At 41.1% G+C, this 12443-nt stretch overlaps 1 protein-coding gene across 7 annotated transcripts in view; it reads right to left on the bottom strand.

Annotated features, from left to right (window-relative positions):
- The window catches only part of LOC111868465 (mucin-12), a 194903-nt gene that overhangs the window by 129856 nt on the left and 52604 nt on the right, over positions 1-12443 (bottom strand). For 6 of the 7 annotated variants that reach the window (XR_002843514.2, XM_033753070.1, XM_023859107.2 and 3 more), the window contains exon 4: positions 1414-11530. Coding sequence is in view for 6 of the 7 variants with exons in the window: in XM_033753070.1 (XP_033608961.1) it covers positions 1414-11530 (10117 nt within the window). In the remaining variant the exon portion in view is untranslated. The remainder of the gene's footprint in view (positions 1-1413; positions 11531-12443) is intronic. The other variant, XM_033753069.1, reaches the window with a different exon arrangement.

The raw sequence follows: 12443 nt of genomic DNA on the forward strand, positions 1-12443 counted from the left end.
CTTCCAATAGCTGCACTATACAGAGTGAATCTGAAATGTGTGGCCAAACTTTGCCACGTAGACTTACAGCAGAACACTACCGATATTTTCTGTAAACAGTTCGTCCGAACTACTAGAAGATATACCACTATCAGCCGGAGAATTCTGGTGATTCATGCAAGTTGGTGCTCCATTAGGTTTCAGCCGTTGCGTGAAATGTCTCCAACAGTACATACGGGGTATAATACCCGAAGGAGAGATAGAAAAGGATCCACTGCTTGGGTCCCACGCTCACCTGATTTTAATAATCTGGATTTCTATAAGAGGGCAATTGAAAGCTCCCGTGTTTTCAGCTCCTGTTCACAACTTGGACACACTTCATCGGAGCCCTGTGGACGCCTGCCACACAATCCACAACTGTCTCGAGAACTCTGAACAGATTCGGAGTTTATGATAATATGTGCCCATGAGCGCGGTAGCGTACTTGGTTGAAGCACTATGCTACAAACCCCAAGGTCGCGGGATAGAATCCCGATGAGGTGGATTTTTCAATTTACCTAATCTTTCCAGATGCATTATGGCCCTAGGGTCGACTCAACCTCTAACAGAAATGAGTACCAGGAATATTCCTGGGGGTAAAGGGCGACCGGCACATAAGGCTGACAACCTTACTGCCATCTGTGGGCCGACTGTCTAGAACAAATGTGGAAGCCTCTACGTCTCACAACCCTATGGGCCTCCACGGCCTGCTACAGGGATAGCTTTACTTTATACACCTTAACTTTACATATGGGAAACAGAGAACAGGACATGATGGAATCTAATGGATGCCTAGTGGATTTAAATACTTCATTTGAATTGCAACACAAATATGCAAAATGTGCATTTAAAATCAATATGTCCAAAAGAACAAGAATGAAAGAAAGAAGGAAAGAAACAAACAGACAAACAAAAGGTATTATTTGCAACTCTGTAAAATATTGAGTCCAGCAAAAAAAAATAATGACATTAACAATTTTTCACCACTGTATAATGTTGTATCTCCTAATCTGTCTCATATTGTGAAGGTAATCAGGTTGAATCCCAATTATGTCTATGTTTACTTAAATTTTTCTATGCTCTTCCTCTGAATAACAAAAAATCTTAATCAGGTAGTAGCAACACCCTTTCTTTAATAAAGAAAATTACTCAAAAACAGTGACACATTTCATGTCTCTACCTTTGAAAAGATTTATAAGCCTGAGATGAATGTGGTGGGGTCAGTATTTTTAAATGTGCAAATGTTTTTAATACAGTACTGTAAATTAGTGTGTAATTAAATGTAATATGCATAAAAATAAACAACACCACAGGACAAAATAATAACATAGCTAATAAGTCATTCTAAAGAATAAAAGAGTTAAAATGACCTACATAACTCTAAAATTAACTTACCATCATTTCTAACAATTCAAGATCAAAGATCTCCTCAATATGGGGTTCATCTCCTTTCTTGTCGGAAGTTGTTTCAGGCTTCGGTGTCTCTCCACTGAAACGCTCTTTTATTGTAGAACTAACAGCAGATCCCATGCGACGCAAGTTCACCCCAAAACGTCCACTGCCTCGAACAGTTCCTGTGTCTACTGTTTTGGGTTCTTCTTTGGGATGGTGTTGATTTGTTTGGGAATCTCTCCTAGGAGTGGCAGTTTTTGTTTCTAATCCAGTCAGGGATGTTCTTTTGGGACTCGTCTCCTGACTAATTGGTGAACCATCACTAGGATATCTGTCATCCATTCCTGATTGTTCTAAAGTTGAATAACCATCTTTTTGTGGCGAAGATGTATCCACTGGAAATGAATATTTTTGTGTGGGAGAGGAGTCTCTTAGAGTTTCACCTCTAGAACATGAATCCTTCCTTGTTGGAGATTTTTCCTTTGAAGATGAAATTTTTCTTGTGGAAGAACTAATGCTGTGAGATTCTTCTCTGAAATATGAGTCCTTTCTACATGGAGAATCATCTTTGGGGTATGAGTACTTTCTTGTTGGATAGCTGTCTGTAGGAGATTCTGCTTTAGGACATGAATCTCTTCTTGTAGATGATGTACCTTTGAGAGATGTCTCCTTTCCTGTCGGAGAACTGTCCCTAGAAGATTTTCCCTTTGGATATGAATCCTTTGCTGTAGGCAATGTGTCCTTGGGTGATGAGTACTTTCTCACTGGAGACCCTTCTCTAGGAGATTCCCCTTTAGGATATGTATCCTTTCTTGTAGGTAACGTGAACTTAGGAGACGAATAGCTTCTTGTTGGAGACCCTTCTTTAGGAGATTCCTCTTTAGGATATGACTCCTTTCTTGTAGGTAATGTGTCCTTAGGAGGCGAATAGCCCCCTGTTTGAGACCCTTCTCTAGGAGATTCCCCTTTAGGATACAAATCCTTTCTTGTAGATAATGTGTCCTTAGGAGATGAATAGCTTCTTGTTGGAGACCCTTCTTTAGGAGATTCCTCTTTAGGATATGACTCCTTTCTTTTAGATAATGTGTCTCTGGGGGGCGAGTACTTTCTGGTTGGAGATCCTTCTCTTGGAGATTCAAATTTAGGATATGACTCCTTTCTTGTGGGTGATGTGTCCTTGGGAGATGAGTAGCTTCTTGTTGGAGACCCTTCTCTAGGAGATTCTTTTTTAGGATATGACTCCTTTCTTGTAGGTGATGTGTCCTTGGGAGATGAGTGTTTTCTCACTGAAAGGCCTTCTCTAGAAGATACCCCTTTAGTATATGACTCCTTTCTTGTAGGTGATGTGTCCTTTGGAGATGACTGCTTTCTTGTTGGATGGCTGACTCTAGGATAGTCTTCTTTGGACAGTGTGTCTCTAGGGGGTGAGTACTTTCTGGTTGGAGACCCTTCTCTTGGAGATTCAAATTTAGTATACGACTCCTTTCTTGTAGGTGACGAGTCCTTGGGAGATGGATGCTTTCTGGTAGAAGAGCTTACAGTAGAAGTTGTAACTGCAGTTTTCACATCATTTACAGTGGTAAATTTATCTCTGGGGCTGCTGTATCTTCTAGTAGGGGAAGAATCTCGTAGTGTCATTTTATCACTAGAGCTGGTATTCTTCCTGGAGGAAGCAACATCTCCTGGTTGATCCTTCCTTAGAACTGTTGAGGTTTTGGCAGGACTTCTTTCTCTTCTAGGGTAAATGTCATTCCTTGTTGGGAAATCTTTTCTAGAACGTAGTCCTGCATCCTGTCTTACTGGAGAAACCTTCCTAGGAGGAGAATCTTTCCCTGTGGGACAAGTATCATCTTTGGAGGACGTCCTTCGAGGAAAGGTGTCTGTTGAAAATTGTTTTCTTGGTTGCAAATCCTTTCTTGAGGAGGAAATAGTGTCATGAAGGTACATGCCCTCTGAATGTTCTTGGTCTAGATATGTTTCTGTCACAGAGGATGTAGCATCAGTTGGACATGGCTTTCTTTTTATGACTGTGTCTGTAGAATACTTTACATCACTTCTTACTGGTTTATCATAATCAGAGTGGAATGTATCATGATGTTCACAGGTTTTAACCTCATAAGTATGAGTGAATGGTTCCGATTTTGAAGAAGGGACTGACTTTTGTTCCAAATGTCTTGCCTCAAATATGGAGGGCCTGTTCAAGATATCGTTCTGTCGCAAGATTTCCCTCTCCGTTGTTGTGTCCTTGGTAAATGTCTGAATAAGAGTGTCTTCAGGGAAATAATCTCGTACTGCCTGCCCCCTGGGGTGTAAGTCTTGTACCTTTTCTTTTTCTGGTACAGGCTCATGCCTTGGAGAAGATGATGGTTCCTGCTGGTAAAGCTTTTTGTCTAAATGATCGTACTTCTTTTGAGATATATCTCCAGTCAGTACGTCACTGGATACATGTCCCTGGATGGTGAATACATCATATTTATTAGATGATGTCTCTGATTGGGCAGTGATTGGTTTAGATCCGGTAATATTTTCCTGAGAAGGTTTAGCCTTTTTATATGTATCAAACTTTATATTATCAGAAGATGGCTTACTATGATGATATGAAGATGCTGGAGACTTAGAGGGTTGAGTGTGTGCTGATTCTTTGTACCCCAGGCGTTCTGGAGAAGGCGACTTACGGTCATAATAAGTGTCTCTCAGTGGTGTTCTTAGTTTTCCTGCATCTTCATTGACTGGGACTTGGTATGAAACTCTGTAATATTGATCATCTTTTTCTGCATCAATATGATAGTCGTTAATTGACGGTTTCTTCGAAGAATACTTTGTACCCTTAGTTCCAGTAAAATTATCTCTCTTGTCACAGAACTCTCCTTCAATCAATGGTGATGTACTTCGAGGTTGTCTCTGAATCTCTTCATCATTTTGGTGATCTGTGTCAGATTTTCTGCTATCTAGGGAAGGAGATTTCCTAGAACTACCACAGTACATGTCATATATACTCACGGTATCTTTCTGTCTTGTAGTGTCCTTATGTGTGGATGTTTGAGAATTAGCTATAGTCTCAAACATGGCTCTTGCCCTTTGAACAGTGCTAGGACTATCTAGAGAATCTGGGCCACTGTCGATTTGTTGTGTTGATTCAGTTGGTGCAAAAACTGAATGTCCTGCATTTCTGGTTGTCTCCAAGAAGTGAGAAACTCTTTCTGCTACACTGACAGACTTACGTGCCTCATCAGTTTCGGATTCCTCATCTAAGTCTGTAACTTGTTCTGAGCGAGGAATCACATAGCCTGACAGTTCCCTCAGTTGAGTATTTTCCAAAGGTTGTCTACACCTGAATTTACTGTCTTCATTTATATAATCCTCATCAAAACGGTCTAGATGCAAAATGGGCTTTTGAAATGCTGTCTTTGGCCTGTGACTTCCATGCACAACATTATCATCATCCTCAGGTTCACTAATTCTGTCAGCATATCGTGGTTTATTCCCATCCTCTATTGTTCCCCTGGGATATTCAGGGGAGGATTCCCTGGATGATTTGAGGGGCTGTATGATGATGCCAGGAACTTCTTGTGCAGGGGACAGAAGTTTGTTTTCTAAAGTTCTTACTGCTGCTAATTTAGAGGCATATTGCTCCTCATCTGTCCTCCTGAGATCTTCTGGTTCCTTTATGTAAGATTCATCACGTTCATCATAGACATATGCTCGCTCTTTCTCATCATCAGTCCCTGCCTCTGGTATTTCTTGTTCATCTTCAGATGATGAAGTATGTGGCTTTTCTGAGATTCCATCTACAAATTTCTTCTTTGCAGAATTAGTAGTTTTTCTTTTTTCTACTGTTTGATTCTTGGTAACAGATTGATTCTTCACTGCAGTACTGATTGTTGATTTTGGCCTACCATTAGCCCTGTTTTGATCTTTGATATACATTCGTTTCTTTAGAACTGACTTTATTGGAGGTGCTGGTACTTTTGCTGTTCTGGTAGATGACACTTTTGCTGTAGCTGTTGCCGCAGTGGTTGCTCGCTGTTGTCGTGTAGATGATGTATTCCTTGTGACATTAGTGTGAATATTTGCAATTTCTATTTTTGAAGTTTGGTGTCTTGGTTCAACATCACCAAGAGAAGGAGTCTGCTTTCTAGTAACTTTCTTATCACTGTCTGATCGTATGATATTTATGTCTGTTGTAGTTACAGGCCTTGATATACGCTTTGACTGACTCATGAAAGAAGCTCGTTTTTCCACTGCTTGGAGACAATGCTCCTGCTTTGTTTCATGTGGCTCATTTGTTGTTGTAGGTTTTTTGGAGATAGTGGCTGGAAGAGTTACAGCCCTGCCAGATCTAGAAGTAGGAGTACTTCTGGTCACTTTACTTTTGGGAGATTCATCCCTTGGCTTTCTTGTCTGTGGAGCATCTTTAATGTCTTCATGAAATGTCTGAATTTTCCCTTGACCTGAGTATGTCTGAAATGGTGATCCAGTTTGGGATCGATCTTCAACCAGGAATTCCTCTGGTGGGGATTCATCCTGTAAATCATCTACATTGTAATCATCACTGTAGTATCCCTTCTGAGGTTCGTTCTCAAGTAAATCTGTTGTTTTGGTTTTCCTGTTTGATAAAGGTGAAACTGTCACAAATGTGGCATCAATTTCATTTTTCTTTACAGCCGTAGTGCTTGTTAAGGCAGAGAGAGAGACAAGTTGGTCACGTTCATCATCAGGGAATGGAGAGGATTTTCTATCACGTGACAACTCGGGGATAAACACTTCTGTACGTTTATGTGATGTTGCAGTGATTTGCTGACTAGTCACCTGTGTGATAGGAAAGCATGTTGTGTCTTCTGCAGTGCTATCTCCTGCAGTTTTAACAGTTTCAGGGCTTGAAACAGTTGATGAGCGGTCAGTAGATTGTTCATCATCTATTTCATCTGGCTTCTGCTGTCTGGGCTCCTTTTTAGTAGTAGGATAACCTTTTGCTGAAGGAGATAGTCTTGTTATATATCTTCCACAATTTTTACTTGGACTCTCCTGCCGTTGATATCGATTGGGAGTGTGACCAGGTTCCTTAAGAGTTTTAGAAGAATGAGTACCATCATCTGGTTTTGTTGGGGTTCTAACAAATGCGGATTTCACTGGGACAGTGTGTGATACTGATTTTTTTGGCTTCTCAGTTCCATACCTAGGGCCAGAGGGAGATGGGCTGGAGTGTGCTAGAGACTGATTAGTTCTTGTAGTATGTTGACTTTGTCTTGCAGGTGATTGACTTGTCCTTGTTGATGGCTGATTAGGTTTTGATGATTTTTGAGTAGGATGCATTGGTGACTGGCCAGGCTTAGATGTACTCTGATTGGGTCTGGTTGATGGCCGACTGGACCTTGCTGGTGGCTGACTTGGAAGGTCTCGTATATTATTGCTTGGTATTCTAGATCTTTTCTCCAGACTGGACGATGGAGAATAACTATCTCGTAATCTATGAGAAGGCTTGATCGAGGGTTTTATTCCAGGAGCTCTAATGTTTTTTGGACTTCTGTGTCTATCAGGGCTAGAAGAAGTTGTTCTATCGTGACTTCTAGGAACTATATTTGAATGATTAACTCTCTCATTTATTCTTTTTGGACTCAAAGAAGGTGACCGTCTAGAATCTGGCGATGAATTGTAGCCCTTGCATGTTGTTCTGCTTGGATTTGTTCTATCGGGACTTCGGTGGGGGGAAGGACTGCTCTTTTGTGATGGCCTTTTGGGAGTTTGTCTGCTGCTTAAATCTCTGCTAGGCATCTGGTTACTATATGCAGTGGACGGGACTTTATTAATGCTTTGTCTTTCACTTGGCTCAGAAGCACTCTTAGGTTTCTCTGAACTTCGGGATGGGGATGGAAGAGACCGACCTGATTTCTTTGCTGTGGGCTTGTCTGGTGTGGTAAGTGTATCTGAGAGCTTCCTGGAGATGAAAGTTGGCTTAGAAAATGCAGTATCATCTGATTCCTGAGGCTGGTTACTTGTAGGAGTTGTGCTTCTCTTTGGAGATCCCCTCTCAGGACTAGAGTCTGATGAATACTGCTTGTCTAGATTCTCATTTAAAGTTGATTGACTTTGATAATCTCTTGTTGACTTTGTTTTTTTCTCTTGGGATACACTTTGTTTCTGTGGTGATACATGGTTCAGAGTAATCTTCACAGTAGCTGTTGTTAATGATCTCTCTGGACTGGAAGAATATGGTGAGATGCTAGAAGATTTTGTCTCTTTACTCTGCTGAACATCTTCATCAACCTTATGTTTCTGGGTTTTAGGTTTCTCCCCAGTTTCAGGTAGCTTCTTAATTTTACCATAATCAGTCTCTGTAGTTTCCTTCTTAGATTTCTTTGATGGCTGAAATGGCTTTCCAGCTGTATGTTCTGGCAGATTTTGTTCAGGGGTATTACTGTGTACAGCAGTATCATGAGAATGTTTCCTTGTTTGAGTGTCTGGTGTCCTCTTTTTTGTTGGATATTGGATATTTTGATCTGATTTACCTTTGCTTTCTTGACTCTTATGTGTTGTTATATGAGTGGAAGATGTGTCTATCTGTGAACAGGACACATTGCTGAAAGTATCAAGCTTTCCCTTTGTTGATGAGGGGAGTTTCTTACTGCTACCTATACTTAAATCTTTATTTTCAGTTACGGGTGATGTGTTCACTCTCTCTGGAGACTTCTTAAAATCAGTATCTCTAATAGATATTTGTTCTGAAGGCTTAGCTGGCTCTTTTCTTTCGCTGGGCTTGGTTGGTGGTATCATTTTTTCCTCAATATGATCTTCCACATTTGATATATCATCTCCAGGCTTCCTCTTAAATGCCTTTGTTGGTGATTCTGACTCTTTTGGAGATGGTATAAAATTGGCTTCTGTCTGAGGATGAGCAAATTCTAGTGTTTGAGGACGAATTTCGGGACTTGTTCTGAAACATTTTATAGGTCTGAAGTTTCCTCTATCTGGACTTGAGTCCGGAGAATATTTAGTGACATCTCTTGGCTCCTTCACAGGTGAAGACAACTCTCTAGGTACATCAGCAGCTGATTGTCTTGGGTACAGTTCATTTACAAGTGAACCCTCTGAGCTGTATTCTGGTGATTTGTCTCTTGGAAGTTTATCCAAGACAGATTTTGGCGATTCTGTGAGTACTGTTGCAGAGATATCAATAGGGCTGCTGGAAGGTGAACTATCACCTGATTCTTGCCTAGAGGGAATGATTTTAATGTCTACATCATCAATTTTACTTTTCTGGGGTGAAGGACTTCTCTCAGTAGAATGGAATATTTCACCTTTAGATAATTTTTTTACAGTTGTCTTTCCTGTTAGTGTTGAATCTTTATTTTTTACTGATTTTGCAGTAACTGTATCTTTAGATGAAATCTTATGAGGTAGAGGAGTAGTACTCAAATATTCCTCTGGAACTCTCTCAGGACTGGAAGACGGTGTCGATGTTGTCTTTATTCTTTCAGGACCATCGTCTTCAGTAACATTTCCACTCAGTTCATCATATTTATGATGGTGAGTATCTTCAGACAGTTTACGTGACAAAACTGAAGCTCCTTTTTCGTCAGTTTCACAAGATTCAATATTGGTTTTGTCCATTTCATTTCCTTTAGTCATTGTTCCAGTATCACCAGCAGTAGCTCGGATTACAGTTTTCAACAATTTTTTTTCTGTTTTACTTTCATATCCGGTTTTCTTATAATTTATATCAGTGTCACTACCCTCAGTGTCAGTACTGGAATGCGATGGTGTTCCTCGAGAACGTGGTCGGCTCTGTCTTTCAGTACGAGGTGTTTCATCACCACGGGTTGGACTAACGTGAGGAGACACACCTGGTGTCGAGGATCGCTTCTTAGTTGTCGCTCGAGAAAGGCCAGATGACAACTTGCGTTTTTCTTTCAATGTTGCTTTGACAGTTGAGTCCCTGCCTGGGGATACTGATGCAGACGAATAAGTCGTTATGGAATCTGATACTTTCCTTGTCGGTGAGTAAGAAATGGCAGTGTCATTTAGTTTATCACCAGAACTAACTCTCCTTTCTGGCAATTGTGAAATTTTTTCCTGCTGTGTCTTGTCAGGACAAGTTAATGATGAAGAAGTTATTTCAGCACATAAAGGTCTCAAACTTTTTTCGGGGCTTCCTATAGATGGAGACTTATCATTATTTGGAGACTTTGTTGTTTTTTCTGGACTACTTCGGTCCGTGGCTGATGATTTTCTTTTCTTCTCTGGAGTTGCTATCAGTGGTGAATGATGAGACTTCGTAATTTTTTCTGGACTGGCCCTTGTAGGAGTTGCATCAGGATACTTTGTTGTTTTTTCAGGACTGGCTCGGATGGGTGAGCTTCTGCGTTTTGGCATATCCTTTGGGCTAGACTGGCTAGGAGATACCATGTTCACAGATTTTTCTGGACTAGCCCTTGTAGGTGAAGTTCTGTTTTGAGGAGTCCTATCAGGGCTTGTTCTGACAGTGGCCAGTGAGTTATCAAGGCTAGTCCTATTGCGGTAGTTTCTGGTTGGAGATTTGTGAAACCGAACAGGACTGGAGCGATCAAGAGAAGTTTTGGAAGAGGAACGTGTAGATGAAGCTGGAGTTGCCCTCTCTGGAGAGGCACGCAGCGATCGAGCAAAGGCTTCATGGGTGGGGCTTAGATCAACACTTATTCGTTTGTTTGTGTACGCTTGCTGATATGTTGTCATATAATGCCCGCCAGTGTCAGTGCCATCTTTCCCAATGGTTGTGTCATGAGTGGGGACTCCCCGTTTTGGAACTTCAGTTGCTTCACTAGTCGGCGTCTCCAAATCCACCTTGTCTTCCTTTACTATGATAGGAGCTCTTTCATCAGTATTTCTTGGAGTAGCATCAGTGGGCTCTCGAATATCAGTGTTATAATTCACAACAGAGCTGGTTCTTTCATGCTCTATGAATTTGCTGTCTTGTGTGGTAGAATTTTTCGTATCTTGGGTGGTGTCACCAGAGCAGAATACAAATTCGTCTGTGGCGTTCTTAATATTATGATTCTTGTCAGACGATACAACCATCCAGCTAGTGGAGTCTTGAGTATCCACGAGGTTGCGAGTTGTAGAATCTACTACCGTATTCTGTGTGGAGAGGAATGAATCCAGCTTGTGAAGCTCACTCATAATGCGCTGTTCTACTCCCTTATTACTGGAGCTGCTTACACCTTTTGTCAAATTGTTGCTGGTAACCGTGACTGAGCCTGAGGGAGCACTGATGGCTGAACCCTTTACATCTGATGTCTCACTAGTGTCTTCAGCTGCCTTTCCTACGAGTTCTCCTGTGTGGGAACGTTGGGTTACACGATTCTTACTGTCTTGGCTACTACTGGTCTGATTACTTATTGTCGTAGAGGAGCTAACAGCACCACGACTGGCTGCAGTGGATGAGAATCTTGCTGATTCTGATACAACTACGCCTGAGTCTTCCAGCTTAGTATCTGCTTTGGATTCTCGATGATCACTAATTGCGGAGGAAGAAACTGTTGACGTTTCATAATTCTGCTGATGCTGCTGACTGCTGCTTGCAGAGAAGGAAGTCGATGAGGAAACAGACATCTTTTCTGAATATGATCTGTTCGCCGATGCTACTATGTTATGGCTACTGGTGTCTTCTATATTGCCTGCTGATGTTACAGTCTTATTGTCCGTTACATCGAGTACATTTGCGCTGCTGGTTTGAGGTATACACGAAGTGTGTTCAGATGAACTCACTTCAGTGACAGTGGTGCAACCCTCATGCTTGGAATCTTCCGCAAAATTTCGACGTTCATTCTTGCTAGTGGTGTGTATTATCACGTCTCCTCCCACTCCAGTGTTAACGTCTGATTCAAAAGTTCCCGAGGAAGACTCTTGGACAACTCTCCAGTATCCTTCTCCACCTCCACTGCTGGAAATAGCACTCTCGTTCTTTGTATTCTTTTCTTGACGCTGGTGAAACTCTCGAGTGGGAGACTCTGAGTCGCGGATCTCCTTGCTCTTGAGAGTGAGGAAACCTTCATCTGCCAGCGAGTCAGCATGTGTGATGCTGTATCCACCCCCAGAACTGTCGCTGGTATAGGACGAGCTCTTGCTGATAATCTGGGAGCTGCTACTGAAACATATATTAAAACTGGTATCAACTAGTAATAAGATAACTAAACAATATAATTTCATATAAAAGTTTATTAACGCCATCCAGTGTGATTGATAAGTGTTGTGTTTTTTTAATCTTTCATCCTTTACATGTTTCGGTCGGAGCGACCATCTTCATAAGGACATTACCAATTCATAGGGAAACTACTATTACAATGTCACTGGTCATTATCAACACATATGGACACTACTATTTTTCCCCTCCTTTGCCCCCACTGCGGAGCATAGGCCTGATTTCTCAGTTTCATGAACATTTTACAGACAGTCGGACTGCTTGGACGGGTGATCAGCTGGTCGCAAGGCCTGTACCTAAACACAGGGCAACACACAAACACAGATACTACTATTACAATGTCATAAATATAAAATATTATCCTTTATGGAAGTGTAATAGTAGTGTCATTATGTGCTGAAAATGACCCATGACATTGTAATAGTAGCTTCCGTTTATATTGACGTCCTTCTGAAGACGGTCACTAGGACCGAAACATGTAAAGAATGAAAGATTAAAAAAAAAACATTTATCAATCACACTGGATGGCGTTAATAATTTTTTATATTATTGGTAGTGTGACGGACCAGGAAGAGCCAAGTCAATTTAATTTCATAATTCACTGTAAATACTGGAAATATTTTCCTATGTAGCTTCATTGCGAACTCATTTCATTGGTACCGACAAAAAATGGCATGGGTTATTCTTCTGAGAAACCTCTGAGTATGTGGACACCTTGCTACCACTACTGACATTCTTCACGGGGAATCCTCAAAATTAATTTATATCGGCGAATATACTAAATCTGACATTCCTGCATATTCTCATGTGTCCTGGCAGCATTATACCATTTTTTTTCAAATAAATTAGCCTTATAATA

Source organism: Cryptotermes secundus, unplaced genomic scaffold (genome assembly GCF_002891405.2).
Source record: "Cryptotermes secundus unplaced genomic scaffold, Csec_1.0 scaffold169, whole genome shotgun sequence".
NCBI lineage: Eukaryota > Metazoa > Arthropoda > Insecta > Blattodea > Kalotermitidae > Cryptotermes > Cryptotermes secundus.